Raw genomic sequence first — 27,419 nt, forward strand, 5'->3', positions numbered from 1 at the left:
GTGGAGCGTTGTCCAGGGTGTTTTAGAGAAGGGAGAAGAGTCTGGGGCGTGTGGAGCGTTGTCCAGGGTGTTTTAGAGAAGGGAGATTGTGTTTTAATACATCAAATGCTATCTAAGTTACATAGGTTGAGCCGTTGCCTGCATGCTTCCTTATCCTGAAGGTAAGGAAGTTGTGCACACTTATTATTTTAAGCATTGTTAAGTATTTATTGTTGTTGTTTTTTGTAATGGCAGCCGCCAGTCCCTCAGCACATCGTTTGGCTTGTCCCGACAGAGAGGAGCGTGTTTTAAGAAAACAACACTTTCCTTAAAAGCTCCAAAATATGTGAGCGTCCATTAAAAGGTCCATTGTTTCAACGGCAGGAGAACGCAGACTACACCCTTTAAACCCCCCCCCCCCCCCCACCGCCCTTCTGCTACCACCTCTGTAGCCTCACCCTGTCCTGCCAACACACACACACACACACACACACACACACACACACACACACACACACACACACACACACACACACACACACACACACACACACACACACACACACACACACACACACACACACACACAGGGCTGGACTGGGTCAAACATGGGGCCCAGACCGGCAACATATATTTTATGTAGACATAGCATTCTATACTGTATACTTTATATATATGTATAATGTGTATATTCTACGTAGACATATCATTATTATTATATATATGTATAATGTGTATATTCTACGTAGACATATCATTATATTATATATATGTATAATGTGTATATTCTACGTAGACATATCATTATATATATATGTATAATGTGTATATTCTATGTAGACATATCATTATATTATATATATGTATAATGTGTATATTCTACGTAGACATATCATTATTATTATATATATGTATAATGTGTATATTCTACGTAGACATATCATTATATTATATATATGTATAATGTGTATATTCTATGTAGACATATTATATTATATATATGTATAATGTGTATATTCTACGTAGACATATCATTATTATTATATATATGTATAATGTGTATATTCTACGTAGACATATCATTATATTATATATATGTATAATGTGTATATTCTATGTAGACATATTATATTATATATATGTATAATGTGTATATTCTACGTAGACATATCATTATTATTATATATATGTATAATGTGTATATTCTACATAGACATATCATTATTATTATATATATGTATAATGTGTATATTCTACGTAGACATATCATTCTATAATCAAGTGTATACTCATAGCTTCACACAGATGTCTTGCTGCTAGACGGATGTTAGCTTCTTAGCTTACTGTGCGATCCGTGATGACTATTATGGTATGGATTTGATTAATTACCATGTTCTTTGTTCTTGCTTACTGTAAATCGACTGTGTACCTACAATGTCTGACTTTCAGTCTCTGTGTGTGTGTGTGTGTGCGTGTGCGTGCACGTGCGTGTGCGTGCGCATGCGTGCGTGTACGTACGTGGGTCAGTTATGTAAGGAGGAAGTGCTGTTAACAGAGTCTAATGGCTGTTTCTGACGTGGAGGTGGACAAACGCCCAATTAATTAATCACAATTTACTTTGTGTATGCATGCGTGTATATGTGTGTGTGTGTGTGTGTGTGTGTGTGTGTGTACGTGTGTGTGTGTGTGTGTGTGTGTACGTGTGTGTGTGTGTGTGTGTGTGTGTGTACGTGTGTGTGTGTGTGTGTGTACGTGTGTGTGTGTGTGTGTGTACTGTACGTGTGTGTACTGTACGTGTGTGTGTATGTGTGTGTGTGTGTGTGTGTGTGTGTGTGTGTGTGTGTGTGTGTGTGTGTGTGTGTACGTGTGTGTACTGTGTGTGTGTGTGTGTACGTGTGTGCGTGTCATACGCATATGGAGAGTTGGACAAAAGTTCAGGGCGAAATTTAAGCCTTTCATTCTTTCTGTTCTGCCTGAGTTTGTGTGACGAAGCTGCACGCACGCACGCACGCACGCACGCACGCACGCACGCACGCACGCACGCACAGGCGTGCAGCCTCTAGACGTTAGTACTTAGATTTTAGTTTCCTTATTTTATTCTCTAACTAGACACACATCTCTGATTCCTCACAATTTACAACAAATCAATTTATCAGACGCTCTTAATCCAGAGAGATTTACAGTAAGCAGAACAACACAGAGATAGAACAATAGAACACATGGTGATACATCACATACATAGAAATAGAATAGAACACATGGTGATACATCACATACATAGAGATAGAACAATAGAACAACACATGGTGATACATCACATACATAGAGATATAACAATAGAACAACACATGGTGATACATCACATACATAGAGATAGAACAATAGAACAGCACATGGTGATACATCACATACATAGAGATAGAACAATAGAACAACACATGGTGATACATCACATACATAGAGATAGAACAATAGAACAGCACATGGTGATACATCACATACATAGAAACAGAACAATAGAACAACACATGGTGATACATCACATACATAGAGATAGAACAATAGAACAGCACATGGTGATACATCACATACATAGAAACAGAACAATAGAACAACACATGGTGATACATCACATACATAGAAACAGAACAATAGAACAACACATGGTGATACATCACATACATAGAAAAAGAATAGAACAACACATGGTGATACATCACATACATAGAAACAGAACAATAGAACAACACATGGTGATACATCACATACATAGAAATAGAACAATAGAACAATAGAACAACACATGGTGATACATCACATACATAGAGATAGAACAATAGAACAGCACATGGTGATACATCACATACATAGAAACAGAACAATAGAACAACACATGGTGATACATCACATACATATAAATAGAACAAGACATGGTGATACATCACATACATAGAAACAGAACAATAGAACAACACATGGTGATACATCACATACATATAAATAAAACAAGACATGGTGATACATCACATACATAGAGACAGAACAACAAGAACACATGGTGATACATCACATACATAGAGACAGAACAACACATGGTGATACATCACATACATAGAGACAGAACAACAAGAACAACACATGGTGATACATCACATACATAACAACAAGAACAACACATGGTGATACATCACATACATAGAGATAGAACAACACATGGTGATACATCACATACATAGAGATATAACAACACATGGTGATACATCACATACATAGAGACAGAACAACAAGAACAACACATGGTGATACATCACATACATAGAGACAGAACAACAAGAACAACACATGGTGATACATCACATACATAGAGACAGTCATCTAGGATGAAGAAGAACCGGACATCTGTCTAACAGTAGAATATCTATATAATGAAACTTGAGTATACACTATATAATGCTATGTCTACATAACATGCTATCTGAGTTAAGTTTACTACGCTGCAGTATCTGTACTTTCATTTAAGTAAAAATAAAATAAAAGTGACTACTTTTTCCACCAATGCGTCACAATTACCTCAGGGACAAGCCCAAGCTCAAAACACCCTGTGCGTGTGTGTGTGTGTGCGTGTACGTGTGTGCGTGCGTGTGCATGTCTGCGCGTGCGTGTGTTCAGGTTCGGTGTGTTTGCGTACTGTATGTACAGTGCGTTCAGTCGTGTAAACGGCGTGCTGGGTGGCAGAGGAAACATGGCCGCCGCGTGCGACTGTTTATGTGTGTTCAGAGCGCCCAATGTTTGTCTTTAGGGAAAGGCTTGACCGCCCTCTGTCACACTGGACGGAGAGAGAGAGAGTGGCCATCTTGAGTGTCCACTGGCAGACTGGAAGGAGAGAGAGAGAGCGGCCATGTTGAGTGTCCTCTGGCAGACTGGAAGGAGAGAGAGAGCAGCCATCTTGAGCGTCCTCTCTCTGTCACAGTGGAAGGAGAGAGCAGCCATCTTAACCGTCCTCTGTCACAGTGGAAGGAGAGAGAGAGAGCAGCCATCTTGACCGTCCTCTCTCTGTCACAGTGAAAGGAGAGTGAGAGAGCGGTCATCTTGAGCGTCCTCTCTCTGTCACAGTGGAAGGAGAGAGCAGCCATCTTGAGTGGCTCTTGAGAAGCCAATATAAGACTATGTAGGAGAGCCTCCATTGGACTGAAGCCAATAGAAGTCTATGTAGGAGAGCCTCCATTGGACTGAAGCCAATAGAAGTCTATGTAGGAGAGCCTCCATTGGACTGAAGCCAATAGAAGTCTATGTAGGAGAGCCTCCATTGGACTGAAGCCAGTAGAAGTCTATGTAGGAGAGCCTCCATTGGACTGAAGCCAATAGAAGTCTATGTAGGAGAGCCTCCATTGGACTGAAGCCAATAGAAGTCTATGTAGGAGAGCCTCCATTGGACTGAAGCCAATAGAAGTCTATGTAGGAGAGCCTCCATTGGACTGAAGCCAATAGAAGTCTATGTAGAAGAGCCTCCATTGGACTCCGAGAGGCTAAATGTCATCAGATGGTGGTCCGTGGCTCAGATGGGTCTGAGAGGCTAAATGTCATCAGATGGTGGTCCGTGGCTCAGATGGGTCTGAGAGGCTAAATGTCATCAGATGGTGGTCCGTGGCTCAGATGGGTCTGAGAGGCTAAATGTCATCAGATGGTGGTCCGTGGCTCAGATGGGTCTGAGAGGCTAAATGTCATCAGATGGTGGTCCGTGGCTCAGATGGGTCTGAGAGGCTAAATGTCATCAGATGGTGGTCCGTGGCTCAGATGGGTCTGAGAGGCTAAATGTCATCAGATGGTGGTCCGTGGCTCAGATGGGTCTGAGAGGCTAAATGTCATCAGACGGTGGTCCGTGGCTCAAATGCTGAATAAATAAATAATGAACCTTGACGTGAAAAAGGTTGAAAACAACTTGAAAACCAAATACTGTCCTTCAAATAGCCCCACGGTCCAGGCCAAGAAGCTGGAGGTGCTGTGTGTGTGTGTGTGTGTGTGTGTGTGTGTGTGTGTGTGTGTTAAATACATAAATATGCTTCTGACAGGCGACCAGTAAAGTGATATCTCAACCAGGGAGTCGCTCCAGCAATGGGAAACAATAACACTCCAGCTATGGGAACAATAACAGCTCTTCTCTCTCAGAGAACCAGAACCGGTTGTTGCCAAGTCTGCCGATTATAAGCGACTTTTACTTTTTCTCCTGTAATATAAAGTGAAGTCGCAAATATTTGTAGTGGCAGGTTGCGGGTTTTTTTGGGTCTTGTTTCTAAAGTGTAGTTGTTTATTTGGTCTTGTTTCTAAAGTGTAGTTGTTTATTTGGTCTTGTTTCTAAAGTGTAGTGTTTATTTGGTCTTGTTTCTAAAGTGTAGTTGTTTATTTGGTCTTGATTCTAAAGTGTAATTGAGGGGTAAAATGCTCAATAATGTTTGTATGCTATAAGCATAAGTCACATGTGTCATATGTGACTTGAAAAATTAATAAAGAAACTTTGCTCAAAAAACCCCAAAATGCTTCCAAAAAATATACAATTAAAAATATGTATTTCATTTTCTTTCTAGCAGATCTACAAGCTCGTAGACCTGCTGTAGCAGATCTACAAGCTCGTAGTCCTGCTGTAGCAGATCTACAAGCTCGTAGTCCTGCTGTAGCAGATCTACAAGCTCGTAGTCCTGCTATCGTCAAATAGATCTACAAGCTCGTAGTCCTGCTATCGTCAAATAGATCTACAAGCTCGTAGTCCTGCTATCGTCAAATAGATCTACAAGCTCGTAGTCCTGCTATCGTCAAATAGATCTACAAGCTCGTAGTCCTGCTGTAGCAGATCTACAAGCTCGTAGTCCTGCTATCGTCAAATATCCGACGCATAGACTGCAGGGTGAAAGAGCTCAGGTGACCTGGTTGCTTTTTTGGGGGGGGGGGGGGGGTGACGGGTGACGGGTGGGTTGGGGGTTGTTTTCTCAGACCTGGGTGCTTATTTCTCTCACCAGATCTGGCGACACTGGATCATGGCAGTATTTTAGAGAGAGCACTTCAGCCCAATAGTAAATTCTTCCCCCCTCACAACCCCCCCCCCCCCCCCCCCCCCCCCTCCACCCGTTTGCTCAATATTGACCCAGAGCTGTGTAAAAGTCTGAGACACGGGGGGAGGGGGGGGGGGGGGGGGGGGGGGGCACGGGCCCATCAATCTGGAGGAGGTGGAAAAAGTTACTCGTATTCTTTACTTTGTAGAAATGTAGAAATACAGAAATACCCTATTTTCAAATGGCAGAAAAATAAAACGAATCAGTTATAATTCCAGAATGAGATAATCTTGTGAATAGCTATTGTATCCAATGGTGCCATTCATGAGATTAGTTTAATAAGCATTAATCCAGCATTAATATATATAGTTATTTTGGATGTTATTTTGTTTCGCTGCTCACATGGTAGAAACGCCTACATACAGTACAGTCGCGCACGCTTGGCAGTCCTTATGCTCCTCAAATCAGTCCTTATTCTCCTCAAATCAGTCCTTATGCTCCTCAAATCAGTCCTTATGCTCCTCAAATCAGTCCTTATTCTCCTCAAATCAGTCCTTATTCTCCTCAAATCAGTCCTTATGCTCCTCAAATCAGTCCTTATTCTCCTCAAATCAGTCCTTATGCTCCTCAAATCAGTCCTTATGCTCCTCAAATCAGTCCTTATGCTCCTCAAATCAGTCCTTATGCTCCTCAAATCAGTCCTTATGCTCCTCAAATCAGTCCTTATTCTCCTCAAATCAGTCCTTATGCTCCTCAAATCAGTCCTTATGCTCCTCAAATCAGTCCTTATTCTCCTCAAATCAGTCCTTATTCTCCTCAAATCAGTCCTTATTCTCCTCAAATCAGTCCTTATGCTCCTCAAATCAGTCCTTATGCTCCTCAAATCAGTCCTTATTCTCCTCAAATCAGTCCTTATTCTCCTCAAATCAGTCCTTATGCTCCTCAAATCAGTCCTTATTCTCCTCAAATCAGTCCTTATGCTCCTCAAATCAGTCCTTATTGTCCTCAAATCAGTCCTTATGCTCCTCAAATCAGTCCTTATGCTCCTCAAATCAGTCCTTATGCTCCTCAAATCAGTCCTTATTCTCCTCAAATCAGTCCTTATGCTCCTCAAATCAGTCCTTATTGTCCTCAAATCAGTCCTTATTCTCCTCAAATCAGTCCTTATTCTCCTCAAATCAGTCCTTATGCTCCTCAAATCAGTCCTTATGCTCCTCAAATCAGTCCTTATGCTCCTCAAATCAGTCCTTATTCTCCTCAAATCAGTCCTTATGCTCCTCAAATCAGTCCTTATTCTCCTCAAATCAGTCCTTATGCTCCTCAAATCAGTCCTTATGCTCCTCAAATCAGTCCTTATGCTCCTCAAATCAGTCCTTATTCTCCTCAAATCAGTCCTTATTCTCCTCAAATCAGTCCTTATGCTCCTCAAATCAGTCCTTATTCTCCTCAAATCAGTCCTTATTCTCCTCAAATCAGTCCTTATTCTCCTCAAATCAGTCCTTATTCTCCTCAAATCAGTCCTTATGCTCCTCAAATCAGTCCTTATTGTCCTCAAAATGAGACAAACTGCCATCTTTGGGACCTTTAATCAATCCTTAATCCTTTATCGCGCTGAGAAAGTTAATCCATCGCATAGTCGACGCCCAGCCTAGAATGAGGGTGTGGCTCAAATATGGAGGGCTATCACTTCCGGGTCGTGGCGGAGGTGGTCTCTTCTTCTGCGTTCTTCGTGCTTTCACTGGCCTCGCGATGCTACCTTGTTTTAGCGATGCTACCTTGTGTTAGCCCAATCTGGGAGGGAACCCCTTTTGGCGTTTTAACCATTAATTTAAACTTTATCTATTGATCTGCTTCATCAAATGGTGGTTCCGTGGCTCAGATGGGTCTGAGAGGCTAAATGTCATCAGATGGTGGTCCGTGGCTCAGATGGGTCTGAGAGGCTAAATGTCATCAGATGGTGGTCTGTGGCTCAGATGGGTCTGAGAGGCTAAATGTCATCAGATGGTGGTCCGTGGCTCAGATGGGTCTGAGAGGCTAAATGTCATCAAATGGTGGTCCGTGGCTCAGATGGGTCTGAGAGGCTAAATGTCATCAAATGGTGGTCCGTGGCTCAGATGGGTCTGAGAGGCTAAATGTCATCAAATGGTGGTCCGTGGCTCAGATGGGTCTGAGAGGCTAAATGTCATCAGATGGTGGTCCGTGGCTCAGATGGGTCTCAGAGGCTAAATGTCATCAGATGGTGGTCCGTGGCTCAGATGGGTCTGGATTAAGAGCGTCTGCTAAATGCTAAATGCTAAATGCCTAAATTGTAAATTGTAATTGTAATGTCATCAGATGGTGGTCCGTGGCTCAGATGGGTCTGAGAGGCTAAATGTCATCAGATGGTGGTCCGTGGCTCAGATGGGTCTGAGAGGCTAAATGTCATCAGATGGTGGTCCGTGGCTCAGATGGGTTGATAATAGCAGATCAACAAGCTCATACGAGCTTGTTGATCTGCTATTTTTGAAAAATCGTTAAAATGTGGCGCAGATCTTTGAATATATTCTTTCACAATGAACGTTTTCACTCATACCTTCGCTTGGGGGGGGGGGGGGGGGGGGCTTGAAACTACATATTTTCAGATGGGGGTCCGCGGACACATTCAGATAGTTCTGGTGGTCCTTGACATGGAAAAGGTTGAGCACCACTGACACAGAAACATGAGGTTTTTCAGAAAACTGAAATAGAAGACATTTGTAGAATCTATTCTCAGGTTTAAAGAGGTTCATATAGTGGTGGAGAGGTATAGAGGTTAATATAGTGGTGGAGAGGTATAGAGGTTCATATAGTGGTGGAGAGGTATAGAGGTTCATATAGTGGTGGAGAGGTATAGAGGTTCATATAGTGGTGGAGAGGTATAGAGGTTCATATAGTGGTGGAGAGGTATAGAGGTTCATATAGTGGTGGAGAGGTATAGAGGTTCATATAGTGGTGGAGAGGTATAGAGGTTCATATAGTGGTGGAGAGGTATAGAGGTTCATATAGTGGTGGAGAGGTATAGAGGTTCATATAGTGGTGGAGAGGTATAGAGGTTCATATAGTGGTGGAGAGGTATAGAGGTTCATATAGTGCTGAAGTGGTTACTGTATGTTTGGTAATAAAGAACAATAATGATCAGAATCTACAAATTAAAAGTAACGTTAAGTTTTCAAATACACGCCGTGCAGTAAAAGTACAACATCTGACTGGATCCGAGACGTAAGGGAGAAGAAGTGGAAATTAGAAATACTCAAGAACAAATAACTAGTAAGTGTACTTAACCCATTCTGCCCTCCTCCACCGTCGACGTGGGAGAGGCAACACCACGGTACAGCCCTCCTCCACCGTGGGAGAGGCAACACCACGGTACAGCCCTCCTCCACCGTGGGAGAGGCAACACCACGGTACAACCCTCCTCCACCGTGGGAGAGGCAACACCACGGTACAGCCCTCCTCCACCGTCGACGTGGGAGAGGCAACACCACGGTACAGCCCTCCTCCACCGTCGACGTGGGAGAGGCAACACCACGGTACAACCCTCCTCCACCGTCGACGTGGGAGAGGCAACACCACGGTACAGCCCTCCTCCACCGTGGGAGAGGCAACACCACGGTACAGCCCTCCTCCACCGTGGGAGAGGCAACACCACGGTACAACCCTCCTCCACCGTGGGAGAGGCAACACCACGGTACAGCCCTCCTCCACCGTCGACGTGGGAGAGGCAACACCACGGTACAGCCCTCCTCCACCGTCGACGTGGGAGAGGCAACACCACGGTACAGCCCTCCTCCACCGTCGACGTGGGAGAGGCAACACCACGGTACAGCCCTCCTCCACCGTCGACGTGGGAGAGGCAACACCACGGTACAGCCCTCCTCCACCGTCGACGTGGGAGAGGCAACACCACGGTACAGCCCTCCTCCACCGTCGACGTGGGAGAGGCAACACCACGGTACAGCCCTCCTCCACCGTCGACGTGGGAGAGGCAACACCACGGTACAGCCCTCCTCCACCGTGGGAGAGGCAACACCACGGTACAGCCCTCCTCCACCGTCGACGTGGGAGAGGCAACACCACGGTACAGCCCTCCTCCACCGTGGGAGAGGCAACACCACGGTACAGCCCTCCTCCACCGTGGGAGAGGCAACACCACGGTACAGCCCTCCTCCACCGTGGGAGAGGCAACACCACGGTACAGCCCTCCTCCACCGTGGGAGAGGCAACACCACGGTACAACCCTCCTCCACCGTGGGAGAGGCAACACCACGGTACAGCCCTCCTCCACCGTGGGAGAGGCAACACCACGGTACAACCCTCCTCCACCGTGGGAGAGGCAACACCACGGTACAGCCCTCCTCCACCGTGGGAGAGGCAACACCACGGTACAGCCCTCCTCCACCGTGGGAGAGGCAACACCACGGTACAGCCCTCCTCCACCGTCGACGTGGGAGAGGCAACACCACGGTACAACCCTCCTCCACCGTGGGAGAGGCAACACCACGGTACAGCCCTCCTCCACCGTCGACGTGGGAGAGGCAACACCACGGTACAACCCTCCTCCACCGTGGGAGAGGCAACACCACGGTACAGCCCTCCTCCACCGTGGGAGAGGCAACACCACGGTACAACCCTCCTCCACCGTGGGAGAGGCAACACCACGGTACAACCCTCCTCCACCGTGGGAGAGGCAACACCACGGTACAGCCCTCCTCCACCGTGGGAGAGGCAACACCACGGTACAGCCCTCCTCCACCGTGGGAGAGGCAACACCACGGTACAACCCTCCTCCACCGTGGGAGAGGCAACACCACGGTACAGCCCTCCTCCAAAACATAACCATTACGACCAGCCCGAGGGGACAGTTTAAACACCTCCAGCAGTAATTCACTGGGTTGTGTTTCCAGAATGGGTTAAACACCTCCAGCAGTAATTCACTGGGTTGTGTTTCCAGCGCTGTAGCAGAATGTTTAGTTTGTGGAAAACATTCCTTTTACGCCGAGTCAGTCCAACAAAACTAACACATTAAGTAAAAATAGTTCAGTTCAGTTTCCCAACCCGTGGGCCCTGGGCCCCGAGGAGGGCCACCTGGGGCCCCGCAGAGGGCCGCCAGGATAAGCACAAGTGGGCCCCTAAATATTTTGTCAGAAAAAAAAAGGGAAAAATAAGTGGATCGTGGATGGCCCAGATCACCTTAATGACTTTCCACCGGAGATCTCCAGGATAGTTTGTGTGTGCGCGTGCGTGCGTATGTGTGCGCGCGTGCGTGCATGCGTATGTGCGCGCGTGTATGTGTGCGCGCGTGCTTGCGTGTGTGTGCGTGCGTGTGCGTGCGTGCGTGCATGCGTGCGTCATCTAATCAATCATCATTTAATATTATAATTAGAACACATAATGATCTAATTAAGATAATTTAATATTAAAATTAGAACATTTAATATTATAATTAGATCATTTAATATTATAATTAGATCATTTAATATTATAATTAGATCATTTAATATTATAATTAGAACACATAATAATCTAATTAGATCATTTAATATTATAATTAGAACACATAATAATCTAATTAGATCATTTAATATTATAATTAGAACACATAATAATCTAATTAGATCATTTAATATTATAATTAGAACACATAATAATCTAATTAGATAATTTCATATTATAATTAGAACACATAATAATCTAATTAGATCATTTAATATTATAATTAGAACACATAATAATCTAATTATTTAATATTATAATTAGATAATTAAAGGACCAAGCAGTCCTGAAAGGACTTGGTCCTTTATTGGATTTGTAGTTTTTTTTCTTCCGCCAAAAATAGAAGTTCTGGCTGAACCGGTTTTCGTGAAATTTGGAGATATGGTAGAGGGCCATGCCAAACGGTGAGGATGCGAAGCCCACAACCATTGGCCAAAGGGTGGCGCTATATTGAAAATGCAAACTTTGACCAAACATAGCTCATGAACCGTTTGACCGTCAGCAATGAAACCTCGACACACATGCGTCTCCTCATGCCGAACAAGAACGGTGCTCTTACTTTTGACCTCTGACCTCTAGATCACCCACCATTTTGAATTATATGAAAATCAATTAAAATGCATCTCCTCCCAGGATCTTTGATCAAAATGCACGATAACTTCTACACATGAACTTTGGACCTATACGGACATGGGAAAGTATAGTACTTTTTTAAAGTGAAAGAATGAAGGTTTTATGACCCAATGAAAATTGCCGTTTTGTGAAATGTTGTCTTTACTTTGTTCTGTTGCAGCTCATTGTCTCCCAAACACCCAAACTGAACAGTTGTGTTCCCTTTTTGTTGCTGTTATTAGTTAAGTTTCAGATGGGCTGGTCAGAAGTATTCTTGTCCATCAGTCCCTGTTTTGCAATGCAGGATTTTAAATAAATGTGTAATATCTTTGTAAACCTTTGATCTGACTTTGTGTCCTTTTATGTTAGCCCTTGGTTGAACCAAGTTTAAAGGGCCGTAACAATGCTAGAAACTGATTTGTTTAGTGAGAAACATGTATAAAGAACTTGATCCTGATCAAATCAGGTTCTTTACTCATGAATTGATAGATTATTTGATGTTGTACAACAGTGATTTTGAAACAAAGACTGATTTGGACACCTGGCCTTTGAGTTCAGGTTTTGTGTCTCCTGAATGGATTCCCTTGCATGGATGGTTCTGGTACCGGATGGTACCCAGACCTGGGTACCATCCGGTACCCAGGTCTGGGTATGGTACCCAGACCTGGGTACCATACCCAGACAGCTTTACCAGACCTGGTAAAGCTGTTTATTTTCTCTGAAGTTTAATAATATTTTTTCAGTTAACCTTTAATCCCTGTTTCAGACTCATTTCATTGGTTTTCACTCATTGAGCTCCTCATCCGAATCTGGTATATGTTCTGGTTTATAGGCAGTCAATTCATAAATCTTTATACCCACCTTATTAGTTATCCTTATCATTAGTTATCCTTATCATTAGTTATCCTTATCATTAGTTATCCTTGCGCAACACTGAATGATTTTGCTTGTTAGCTCGGTAGGTAGAGCTCTTGCCTTTGCAACACAAGGTTATGGGTTCAAATCTGGGCGCCAACTCTGTGTATGAGTCTTCAAGAACCCTTACCTGCCTCCCACTATAAAAAACCGACCCCGTCTTTTTCTCAAGTTTAGTCTTCCATGTTTCTTGTGCATATTATTCTTATCGCCTTCCTGCTTGGTCCTGCCTTATAGCGATTTGTTTCTAGTTTAATATTATAATTAGAACATTTAATATTATAATTAGAACATTTAATATTATAATTAGAACACAGACAGACTCACCTTTGTTCCCACGGTCGTCTCCCCAGGAGTTCTCCACTCTCCACTTCTCATAGAGGTCCTCCTTGTCATCCTGATGGAGAGGAGAGGAGAGAGGGGAGGGTTAGGGTTACAATGGAGAGGAGAGCAGCCCTCCTTGTCATCATAGAGGAGAGGAGAGGAGAGAGGGGAGGATTAGGGTTACAATGGAGAGGAGAGGAGAGGAGAGCAGCCCTCCTTATCATCATAGAGGAGAGGAGAGGAGAGAGGGGAGGGTTAGGGTTACAATGGAGAGGAGAGGAGAGGAGAGAGGGGAGGGTTAGGGTTACAATGGAGAGGAGAGGAGAGGAGAGCAGCCCTCCTTGTCATCATAGAGGAGAGGAGAGGAGAGAGGGGAGGGTTAGGGTTACAATGGAGAGGAGAGGAGAGGAGAGAGGGGAGGGTTAGGGTTACAATGGAGAGGAGAGGAGAGGAGAGAGGGGAGGGTTAGGGTTACAATGGAGAGGAGAGGAGAGCAGCCCTCCTTGTCATCATAGAGGAGAGGAGAGGAGAGAGGGGAGGGTTAGGGTTACAATGGAGAGGAGAGGAGAGAGGGGAGGGTTATGGTTACAATGGAGAGGAGAGGAGAGAGGGGAGGGTTAGGGTTACAATGGAGAGGAGAGGAGAGAGGGGAGGGTTAGGGTTACAATGGAGAGGAGAGGAGAGGAGAGAGGGGAGGGTTAGAGTTACAATGGAGAGGAGAGGAGAGTTAATATGACAGACTGTAGTGATAATGGTGTTGATACCACAGACTGTAGTGATAATGGTGTTAATACCACAGACTGTAGTGATAATGGTGTTAATACGACAGACTGTAGTGGTGATGGTGTTAATACAACAGACTGTAGTGATAATGGTGTTAATACAACAGACTGTAGTGATAATGGTGTTAATACCACAGACTGTAGTGATAATGGTGTTAATACCACAGACTGTAGTGATAATGGTGTTAATACCACAGACTGTAGTGATAATGGTGTTAATACCACAGACTGTAGTGATAATGGTGTTAATACGACAGACTGTAGTGATAATGGTGTTAATACCACAGACTGTAGTGATAATGGTGTTAATACGACAGACTGTAGTGATAATGGTGTTAATACAACAGACTGTAGTGATAATGGTGTTAATATCACAGACTGTAGTGATAATGGTGTTAATACAACAGACTGTAGTGATAATGGTGTTAATACGACAGACTGTAGTGATAATGGTGTTAATTCCACAGACTGTAGTGATAATGGTGTTAATATGACAGACTGTAGTGATAATGGTGTTAATACAACAGACTGTAGTGATAATGGTGTTAATATGACAGACTGTAGTGATAATGGTGTTAATACAACAGACTGTAGTGATAATGGTGTTAATACGACAGACTGTAGTGATAATGGTGTTAATATGACAGACTGTAGTGATAATGGTGTTAATATGACAGACTGTAGTGATAATGGTGTTAATACGACAGACTGTAGTGATAATGGTGTTAATACCACAGACTGTAGTGATAATGGTGTTAATACCACAGACTGTAGTGATAATGGTGTTAATACGACAGACTGTAGTGATAATGGTGTTAATACGACAGACTGTAGTGATAATGGTGTTAATACGACAGACTGTAGTGATAATGGTGTTAATACGACAGACTGTAGTGATAATGGTGTTAATATGACAGACTGTAGTGATAATGGTGTTAATACGACAGACTGTAGTGATAATGGTGTTAATACGACAGACTGTAGTGATAATGGTGTTAATACGACAGACTGTAGTGATAATGGTGTTAATACGACAGACTGTAGTGATAATGGTGTTAATACAACAGACTGTAGTGATAATGGTGTTAATACCAGACTGTAGTGATAATGGTGTTAATTTAATACGACAGACTGTAGTGATAATGGTGTTAATATGACAGACTGTAGTGATAATGGTGTTAATACGACAGACTGTAGTGATAATGGTGTTAATACAACAGGCTGTAGTGATAATGGTGTTAATATGACAGACTGTAGTGATAATGGTGTTAATACGACAGACTGTAGTGATAATGGTGTTAATATGACAGACTGTAGTGATAATGGTGTTAATACCACAGACTGTAGTGATAATGGTGTTAATATGACAGACTGTAGTGATAATGGTGTTAATACCACAGACTGTAGTGATAATGGTGTTAATACCACAGACTGTAGTGATAATGGTGTTAATACGACAGACTGTAGTGATAATGGTGTTAATACGACAGACTGTAGTGATAATGGTGTTAATACGACAGACTGTAGTGATAATGGTGTTAATTTAATACCACAGACTGTAGTGATAATGGTGTTAATTTAATACCACAGACTGTAGTGATAATGGTGTTAATACAACAGACTGTAGTGATAATGGTGTTAATACGACAGACCGTAGTGATAATGGTGTTAATACCACAGACTGTAGTGATAATGGTGTTAATACAACAGGCTGTAGTGATAATGGTGTTAATATGACAGACTGTAGTGATAATGGTGTTAATACGACAGACTGTAGTGATAATGGTGTTAATACCACAGACTGTAGTGATAATGGTGTTAATACGACAGACTGTAGTGATAATGGTGTTAATACGACAGACTGTAGTGATAATGGTGTTAATACGACAGACTGTAGTGATAATGGTGTTAATATGACAGACTGTAGTGATAATGGTGTTAATACGACAGACTGTAGTGATAATGGTGTTAATACGACAGACTGTAGTGATAATGGTGTTAATACCACAGACTGTAGTGATAATGGTGTTAATATGACAGACTGTAGTGATAATGGTGTTAATACAACAGACTGTAGTGATAATGGTGTTAATACAACAGACTGTAGTGATAATGGTGTTAATATGACAGACTGTAGTGATAATGGTGTTAATACGACAGACTGTAGTGATAATGGTGTTAATATGACAGACTGTAGTGATAATGGTGTTAATACGACAGACTGTAGTGATAATGGTGTTAATACCACAGACTGTAGTGATAATGGTGTTAATACGACAGACTGTAGTGGTGATGGTGTTAATACCACAGACTGTAGTGATAATGGTGTTAATACGACAGACTGTAGTGATAATGGTGTTAATACGACAGACTGTAGTGATAATGGTGTTAATACCACAGACTGTAGTGATAATGGTGTTAATACGACAGACTGTAGTGATAATGGTGTTAATTTAATACGACAGACTGTAGTGATAATGGTGTTAATTTAATACGACAGACTGTAGTGATAATGGTGTTAATACCAGACTGTAGTGATAATGGTGTTAATACAACAGACTGTAGTGATAATGGTGTTAATACAACAGACTGTAGTGATAATGGTGTTAATACCAGACTGTAGTGATAATGGTGTTAATACAACAGACTGTAGTGATAATGGTGTTAATTTAATACGACAGACTGTAGTGATAATGGTGTTAATATGACAGACTGTAGTGATAATGGTGTTAATACGACAGACTGTAGTGATAATGGTGTTAATACAACAGGCTGTAGTGATAATGGTGTTAATATGACAGACTGTAGTGATAATGGTGTTAATACGACAGACTGTAGTGATAATGGTGTTAATATGACAGACTGTAGTGATAATGGTGTTAATACCACAGACTGTAGTGATAATGGTGTTAATATGACAGACTGTAGTGATAATGGTGTTAATACGACAGACTGTAGTGATAATGGTGTTAATACGACAGACTGTAGTGATAATGGTGTTAATACCACAGACTGTAGTGATAATGGTGTTAATATGACAGACTGTAGTGATAATGGTGTTAATACAACAGACTGTAGTGATAATGGTGTTAATACAACAGACTGTAGTGATAATGGTGTTAATATGACAGACTGTAGTGATAATGGTGTTAATACGACAGACTGTAGTGATAATGGTGTTAATACGACAGACTGTAGTGATAATGGTGTTAATTTAATACGACAGACTGTAGTGATAATGGTGTTAATTTAATACGACAGACTGTAGTGATAATGGTGTTAATATGACAGACTGTAGTGATAATGGTGTTAATACCAGACTGTAGTGATAATGGTGTTAATACCAGACTGTAGTGATAATGGTGTTAATTTAATACGACAGACTGTAGTGATAATGGTGTTAATATGACAGACTGTAGTGATAATGGTGTTAATACGACAGACTGTAGTGATAATGGTGTTAATACAACAGGCTGTAGTGATAATGGTGTTAATATGACAGACTGTAGTGATAATGGTGTTAATACGACAGACTGTAGTGATAATGGTGTTAATACGACAGACTGTAGTGATAATGGTGTTAATACGACAGACTGTAGTGATAATGGTGTTAATATGACAGACTGTAGTGATAATGGTGTTAATACCACAGACTGTAGTGATAATGGTGTTAATACCACAGACTGTAGTGATAATGGTGTTAATACGACAGACTGTAGTGATAATGGTGTTAATACGACAGACTGTAGTGATAATGGTGTTAATTTAATACGACAGACTGTAGTGATAATGGTGTTAATTTAATACCACAGACTGTAGTGATAATGGTGTTAATACAACAGACTGTAGTGATAATGGTGTTAATATGACAGACTGTAGTGATAATGGTGTTAATACGACATACTGTAGTGATAATGGTGTTAATACCACAGACTGAAGTGATAATGGTGTTAATACCACAGACTGTAGTGATAATGGTGTTAATACCACAGACTGTAGTGATAATGGTGTTAATATGACAGACTGTAGTGATAATGGTGTTAATACAACAGACTGTAGTGATAATGGTGTTAATACCACAGACTGTAGTGATAATGGTGTTAATACCACAGACTGTAGTGATAATGGTGTTAATACCACAGACTGTAGTGATAATGGTGTTAATACCACAGACTGTAGTGATAATGGTGTTAATATGACAGACTGTAGTGATAATGGTGTTAATACGACAGACTGTAGTGATAATGGTGTTAATACGACAGACTGTAGTGATAATGGTGTTAATTTAATACGACAGACTGTAGTGATAATGGTGTTAATACCACAGACTGTAGTGATAATGGTGTTAATATGACAGACTGTAGTGATAATGGTGTTAATACGACAGACTGTAGTGATAATGGTGTTAATATGACAGACTGTAGTGATAATGGTGTTAATATGACAGACTGTAGTGATAATGGTGTTAATACGACAGACTGTAGTGATAATGGTGTTAATATGACAGACTGTAGTGATAATGGTGTTAATATGACAGACTGTAGTGATAATGGTGTTAATATGACAGACTGTAGTGATAATGGTGTTAATTTAATACGACAGACTGTAGTGATAATGGTGTTCATTTAATACGACAGACTGTAGTGATAATGGTGTTAATACGACAGACTGTAGTGATAATGGTGTTAATATGACAGACTGTAGTGATAATGGTGTTAATACGACAGACTGTAGTGATAATGGTGTTAATATGACAGACTAGTGATAATGGTGTTAATACAACAGACTGTAGTGATAATGGTGTTAATACGACAGACTGTAGTGATAATGGTGTTAATACGACAGACTGTAGTGATAATGGTGTTAATACCACACACTGTAGTGATAATGGTGTTAATACGACAGACTGTAGTGATAATGGTGTTAATATGACAGACTGTAGTGATAATGGTGTTAATACCACAGACTGTAGTGATAATGGTGTTAATACGACAGACTGTAGTGATAATGGTGTTAATACCACAGACTGTAGTGATAATGGTGTTAATATGACAGACTGTAGTGATAATGGTGTTAATATGACAGACTGTAGTGATAATGGTGTTAATACCACAGACTGTAGTGATAATGGTGTTAATACCACAGACTGTAGTGATAATGGTGTTAATACCACAGACTGTAGTGATAATGGTGTTAATACGACAGACCGTAGTGATAATGGTGTTAATATGACAGACTGTAGTGATAATGGTGTTAATACCACAGACCGTAGTGATAATGGTGTTAATATGACAGACTGTAGTGATAATGGTGTTAATACAACAGACTGTAGTGATAATGGTGTTAATACAACAGACTGTAGTGATAATGGTGTTAATACCACAGACCGTAGTGATAATGGTGTTAATATGACAGACTGTAGTGATAATGGTGTTAATACAACAGACTGTAGTGATAATGGTGTTAATACCACAGACTGTAGTGATAATGGTGTTAATACCACAGACTGTAGTGATAATGGTGTTAATACGACAGACTGTAGTGATAATGGTGTTAATACCACAGACTGTAGTGATAATGGTGTTAATACAACAGACTGTAGTGATAATGGTGTTAATACGACAGACTGTAGTGATAATGGTGTTAATACAACAGACTGTAGTGATAATGGTGTAAATACGACAGGCTGTAGTGATAATGGTGTTAATACAACAGACTGTAGTGATAATGGTGTTAATACCACAGACTGTAGTGATAATGGTGTTAATACGACAGACTGTAGTGATAATGGTGTTAATACGACAGACTGTAGTGATAATGGTGTAAATACGACAGGCTGTAGTGATAATGGTGTTAATACAACAGGCTGTAGTGATAATGGTGTTAATACAACAGGCTGTAGTGATAATGGTGTTAATACAACAGGCTGTAGTGATAATGGTGTTAATACAACAGACTGTAGTGATAATGGTGTTAATACCACAGACTGTAGTGATAATGGTGTTAATACGACAGACTGTAGTGATAATGGTGTTAATACGACAGACTGTAGTGATAATGGTGTAAATACGACAGGCTGTAGTGATAATGGTGTTAATACAACAGGCTGTAGTGATAATGGTGTTAATACAACAGGCTGTAGTGATAATGGTGTTAATACAACAGGCTGTAGTGATAATGGTGTTAATACAACAGGCTGTAGTGATAATGGTGTTAATACAACAGGCTGTAGTGATAATGGTGTTAATACGACAGACTGTAGTGATAATGGTGTTAATACAACAGACTGAAAGGACCAATGTTGACTGTGTTGATTATTATTATTCTGTACATTTAGGGCTTGTTTGGACTGAAGACACTGAGACAACATGATGTTTGGAGTGTGTGGATATCAGACTGAAGACAATGAGACAACATGATGTTTGGAGTGTGTGGATATCAGGCTGAAGACACTGAGACAACATGATGTTTGGAGTGTGTGGATATCAGACTGAAGACACTGAGACAACATGATGTTTGGAGTGTGTGGATATCAGACTGAAGACAATGAGACAACATGATGTTTGGAGTGTGTGGATATCAGACTGAAGACACTGAGACAACATGATGTTTGGAGTGTGTGGATATCAGACTGAAGACAATGAGACAACATGATGTTTGGAGTGTGTGGATATCAGGCTGAAGACACTGAGACAACATGATGTTTGGAGTGTGTGGATATCAGACTGAAGACACTGAGACAACATGATGTTTGGAGTGTGTGGATATCAGACTGAAGACACTGAGACAACATGATGTTTGGAGTGTGTGGATATCAGACTGAAGACAATGAGACAACATGATGTTTGGAGTGTGTGGATATCAGGCTGAAGACACTGAGACAACATGATGTTTGGAGTGTGTGGATATCAGACTGAAGACACTGAGACAACATGATGTTTGGAGTGTGTGGATATCAGACTGAAGACACTGAGACAACATGATGTTTGGAGTGTGTGGATATCAGGCTGAAGACACTGAGACAACATGATGTTTGGAGTGTGTGGATATCAGACTGAAGACAATGAGACAACATGATGTTTGGAGTGTGTGGATATCAGACTGAAGACACTGAGACAACATGATGTTTGGAGTGTGTGGATATCAGACTGAAGACACTGAGACAACATGATGTTTGGAGTGTGTGGATATCAGACTGAAGACACTGAGACAACATGATGTTTGGAGTGTGTGGATATCAGACTGAAGACACTGAGACAACATGATGTTTGGAGTGTGTGGATATCAGGCTGAAGACACTGAGACAACATGATGTTTGGAGTGTGTGGATATCAGACTGAAGACAATGAGACAACATGATGTTTGGAGTGTGTGGATATCAGACTGAAGACACTGAGACAACATGATGTTTGGAGTGTGTGGATATCAGACTGAAGACACTGAGACAACATGATGTTTGGAGTGTGTGGATATCAGGCTGAAGACACTGAGACAACATGATGTTTGGAGTGTGTGGATATCAGACTGAAGACAATGAGACAACATGATGTTTGGAGTGTGTGGATATCAGACTGAAGACACTGAGACAACATGATGTTTGGAGTGTGTGGATATCAGACTGAAGACACTGAGACAACATGATGTTTGGAGTGTGTGGATATCAGACTGAAGACACTGAGACAACATGATGTTTGGAGTGTGTGGATATCAGACTGAAGACAATGAGACAACATGATGTTTGGAGTGTGTGGATATCAGACTGAAGACACTGAGACAACATGATGTTTGGAGTGTGTGGATATCAGGCTGAAGACACTGAGACAACATGATGTTTGGAGTGTGTGGATATCAGACTGAAGACACTGAGACAACATGATGTTTGGAGTGTGTGGATATCAGGCTGAAGACAATGAGACAACATGATGTTTGGAGTGTGTGGATATCAGACTGAAGACAATGAGACAACATGATGTTTGGAGTGTGTGGATATCAGGCTGAAGACAATGAGACAACATGATGTTTGGAGTGTGTGGATATCAGACTGAAGACACTGAGACAACATGATGTTTGGAGTGTGTGGATATCAGACTGAAGACAATGAGACAACATGATGTTTGGAGTGTGTGGATATCAGACTGAAGACACTGAGACAACATGATGTTTGGAGTGTGTGGATATCAGGCTGAAGACAATGAGACAACATGATGTTTGGAGTGTGTGGATATCAGACTGAAGACACTGAGACAACATGATGTTTGGAGTGTGTGGATATCAGACTGAAGACACTGAGACAACATGATGTTTGGAGTGTGTGGATATCAGACTGAAGACACTGAGACAACATGATGTTTGGAGTGTGTGGATATCAGACTGAAGACACTGAGACAACATGATGTTTGGAGTGTGTGGATATCAGACTGAAGACAATGAGACAACATGATGTTTGGAGTGTGTGGATATCAGACTGAAGACACTGAGACAACATGATGTTTGGAGTGTGTGGATATCAGACTGAAGACACTGAGACAACATGATGTTTGGAGTGTGTGGATATCAGACTGAAGACACTGAGACAACATGATGTTTGGAGTGTGTGGATATCAGGCTGAAGACACTGAGACAACATGATGTTTGGAGTGTGTGGATATCAGGCTGAAGACACTGAGACAACATGATGTTTGGAGTGTGTGGATATCAGGCTGAAGACACTGAGACAACATGATGTTTGGAGTGTGTGGATATCAGATATCAGAAGCAACTGAAAAATATTTGTGCCCTTGATAATGTATTTTATAAATGTGGACTCAAATATAGACATTTAACCCATTTTGGGCGGGAACCCCTTTTGGTGTTAGCATTATGTTATGCTTTAGCTATTGAAAAATAGCAGATCTACAAGCTCGTAGCGCGCCACTCGGTGCTTGTAGGTCTGCTATTTTTGAAAAATCGGAGAACGACTGACATAGAAACATAGCTTTTTTAGAAAACTGTCAGGATGTAGAAGACATTTTTAGAATCTGATCTCAGGTCAAAATGTGTGTGTGTGTGTGTGTGTGTGTACCTTGTCGGTCACAGCGGTCAGGATCATAGCGTGGGTCATCAGAGAGTCTCCGTAGATCAGCCTCTCTGCTTTGGAGAGATTCTTCACCGACACACCAAACACCAGCTCATGGTTGAACCTAGAGCACGCACACGCACCCACACACCCACACACACACACACACACCCCCACACACACGGTTGGCGAAAGGGCCTTCCTGTGTGGAGTCTAAGGCTGTCCCCGAACATTCGGGGTTCGAACCTTCGCTCGTTAGGGTTGGCACTCGAATCTTAATTAATGGACTCGAAAATATTTCTCGGCGAGAATGCGATATGCATAATAAGAGTAATAATGTTCATGTTGTGTTTACATGTTACATGTTTGGATGTTATTAATAATCAGGGGGTCCGGTGTCCATACGTCGTAGATCAAAGGCATGCAAGGCTCATTTAGATCAAAGGACATGCAAGGCTCATTTAGATCAAAGGACATGCAAGGCTCATTTAGATCAAAGGACATACAAGGCTCATTTAGATCAAAGGACATGCAAGGCTCATTTAGATCAAAGGACATGCAAGGCTCATTTAGATCAAAGGACATGCAAGGCTCATTTAGATCAAAGGCATGCAAGGCTCATTTAGATCAAAGGACATGCAAGGCTCATTTAGATCAAAGGACATGCAAGGCTCATTTAGATCAAAGGCATGCAAGGCTCATTTAGATCAAAGGCATGCAAGGCTCATTTAGATCAAAGGACATGCAAGGCTCATTTAGATCAAAGGACATGCAAGGCTCATTTAGATCAAAGGACATGCAGGCTCATTTAGATCAAAGGCATGCAAGGCTCATTTAGATCAAAGGACATGCAAGGCTCATTTAGATCAAAGGACATGCAAGGCTCATTTAGATCAAAGGACATGCAAGGCTCATTTAGATCAAAGGACATGCAAGGCTCATTTAGATCAAAGGACATGCAAGGCTCATTTAGATCAAAGGACATGCAAGGCTCATTTAGATCAAAGGACATGCAAGGCTCATTTAGATCAAAGGACATGCAAGGCTCATTTAGATCAAAGGACATGCAAGGCTCATTTAGATCAAAGGACATGCAAGGCTCATTTAGATCAAAGGACATGCAAGGCTCATTTAGATCAAAGGACATGCAAGGCTCATTTAGATCAAAGGACATGCAAGGCTCATTTAGATCAAAGGACATGCAAGGCTCATTTAGATCAAAGGCATGCAAGGCTCATTTAGATCAAAGGACATGCAAGGCTCATTTAGATCAAAGGACATGCAAGGCTCATTTAGATCAAAGGACATGCAAGGCTCATTTAGATCAAAGGCATGCAGGCTCATTTAGATCAAAGGACATGCAAGGCTCATTTGGATCAAAGGACATGCAAGGCTCATTGGGATCAAAGGACATGCAAGGCTCATTTAGATCAAAGGACATGCAAGGCTCATTTAGATCAAAGGACATGCAAGGCTCATTTAGATCAAAGGCATGCAAGGCTCATTTAGATCAAAGGGCATGCAAGGCTCATTTAGATCAAAGGACATGCAAGGCTCATTGGGATCAAAGGACATGACAGGCTCATTTGGATCAAAGGACATGCAAGGCTCATTTGGATCAAAGGACATGCAAGGCTCATTTAGATCAAAGGACATGCAAGGCTCATTTAGATCAAAGGCATGCAAGGCTCATTTAGATCAAAGGACATGCAAGGCTCATTTAGATCAAAGGCATGCAAGGCTCATTTAGATCAAAGGCATGCAAGGCTCATTTGGATCAAAGGCATGCAAGGCTCATTTAGATCAAAGGCATGCAAGGCTCATTTGGATCAAAGACATGCAAGGCTCATTTAGATCAAAGGACATGCAAGGCTCATTTAGATCAAAGGACATGCAAGGCTCATTTAGATCAAAGGCATGCAAGGCTCATTTAGATCAAAGGACATGCAAGGCTCATTGGGATCAAAGGACATGCAAGGCTCATTTAGATCAAAGGACATGCAAGGCTCATTTAGATCAAAGGCATGCAAGGCTCATTGACGCACCAACATCTGAGACACTGAGAAATCTGACAAAAGGAACTCAAATGTGATGTTAATGTCCTGTAAGTAGACTTAGAAATAAAACAAATTAGAAACCATTAGAAACTAATGGTTCGAAGGTTCGCTATAAAATTCCTGCCGAAGGTTCGAGTCCTAAAAACAGGGCTAGGGTACAGCTTTAGTGGAGTCTGCATGTTCTCCCCGTGTCCCCTAGGGTAGGCACCCTCACATGTTCTCCCCGTGTGCCCTAGGGTAGGTACCCTCACATGTTCTCCCCGTGTCCCCTAGGGTAGGTACCCTCACATGTTCTCCCCGTGTCCCCTAGGGTAGGTACCCTCACATGTTCTCCCCGTGTCCCCTAGGGTAGGTACCCTCACATGTTCTCCCCGTGTCCCCTAGGGTAGGTACCCTCACATGTTCTCCCCGTGTCCCCTAGGGTAGGTACCCTCACATGTTCTCCCCGTGTCCCCTAGGGTAGGTACCCTCACATGTTCTCCCCGTGTCCCCTAGGGTAGGTACCCTCACATGTTCTCCCCGTGTCCCCTAGGGTAGGTACCCTCACATGTTCTCCCCGTGTCCCCTAGGGTAGGTACCCTCACATGTTCTCCCCGTGTCCCCTAGGGTAGGTACCCTCACATGTTCTCCCCGTGTCCCCTAGGGTAGGTACCCTCACATGTTCTCCCCATGTCCCCTAGGGTAGGTACCCTCACATGTTCTCCCCGTGTCCCCTAGGGTAGGTACCCTCACATGTTCTCCCCGTGTCCCCTAGGGTAGGTACCCTCACATGTTATCCCCGTGTGCCCTAGGGCAGGTACCCTCACATGTTCTCCCCGTGTCCCCTAGGGTAGGTACCCTCACATGTTCTCCCTGTGTCCCCTAGGGTAGGTACCCTCACATGTTCTCCCCATGTCCCCTAGGGTAGGTACCCTCACATGTTCTCCCCGTGTCCCCTAGGGTAGGTACCCTCACATGTTCTCCCCGTGTGCCCTAGGGTAGGTACCCTCACATGTTCTCCCCGTGTGCCCTAGGGTAGGTACCCTCACATGTTCTCCCCGTGTCCACTAGGGTAGGTACCCTCACATGTTCTCCCCGTGTCCCCTAGGGTAGGTACCCTCACATGTTCTCCCCGTGTCCCCTAGGGTAGGTACCCTCACATGTTCTCCCCGGGTCCCCTAGGGTAGGTACCCTCACATGTTCTCCCCGTGTCCCCTAGGGTAGGTACCCTCACATGTTCTCCCAGTGTCCCCTAGGGTAGGTACCCTCACATGTTCTCCCCGTGTCCACTAGGGTAGGTACCCTCACATGTTCTCCCCGTGTCCCCTAGGGTAGGTACCCTCACATGTTCTCCCCGTGTCCCCTAGGGTAGGTACCCTCACATGTTCTCCCCGGGTCCCCTAGGGTAGGTACCCTCACATGTTCTCCCCGTGTCCACTAGGGTAGGTACCCTCACATGTTCTCCCCGTGTCCCCTAGGGTAGGTACCCTCACATGTTCTCCCCGTGTCCCCTAGGGTAGGTACCCTCACATGTTCTCCCCGTGTCCCCTAGGGTAGGTACCCTCACATGTTCTCCCCGGTCCCCTAGGGTAGGTACCCTCACATGTTCTCCCCGTGTCCACTAGGGTAGGTACCCTCACATGTTCTCCCTGTGTCCCCTAGGGTAGGTACACATGTTCTCCCCGTGTCCCCTAGGGTAGGTACCCTCACATGTTCTCCCCGGGTCCCCTAGGGTAGGTACCCTCACATGTTCTCCCCGTGTCCCCTAGGGTAGGTAACCTCACATGTTCTCCCCGTGTCCCCTAGGGTAGGTACCCTCACATGTTCTCCCCGTGTCCCCTAGGGTAGGTACCCTCACATGTTCTCCCTGTGTCCCCTAGGGTAGGTACCCTCACATGTTCTCCCTGTGTCCCCTAGGGTAGGTACCCTCACATGTTCTCCCAGGCATGCAGACAGGCCCATTGTGAAAAAGATGACAGTGTGAGGGGCCAGACGCTGTGATGCGGGCAAAACATTTTTGAGGGTGACTGACCCCTCTGTGACTGACCCCTCTGTGACTGACCCCTCTGTGACTGACCCCTCTGTGACTGACCCCTCTGTGACTGACCACTCTGTGACTGACCACTGTGACTGACCACTCTGTGACTGACCACTCTGTGAC

At 42.9% G+C, this 27,419-nt stretch overlaps 1 protein-coding gene across 1 annotated transcript in view; it reads right to left on the minus strand.

The window, feature by feature from the left end:
* The window catches only part of LOC306918650 (bleomycin hydrolase-like), a 108,791-nt gene that overhangs the window by 5,481 nt on the left and 75,891 nt on the right, over nucleotides 1–27,419 (minus strand). Inside the window, exons 8-9 of the mRNA XM_079531538.1 lie at nucleotides 23,229–23,346; nucleotides 13,389–13,458 (exon numbers count right to left, since the gene is read on the minus strand). Coding sequence (XP_079387664.1) covers nucleotides 13,389–13,458; nucleotides 23,229–23,346 — 188 coding nt within the window. The remainder of the gene's footprint in view (nucleotides 1–13,388; nucleotides 13,459–23,228; nucleotides 23,347–27,419) is intronic.

This window comes from Electrona antarctica (genome assembly GCF_951216825.1).
Source record: "Electrona antarctica genome assembly, contig: scaffold_102, whole genome shotgun sequence".
Classification (NCBI taxonomy): domain Eukaryota; kingdom Metazoa; phylum Chordata; class Actinopteri; order Myctophiformes; family Myctophidae; genus Electrona; species Electrona antarctica.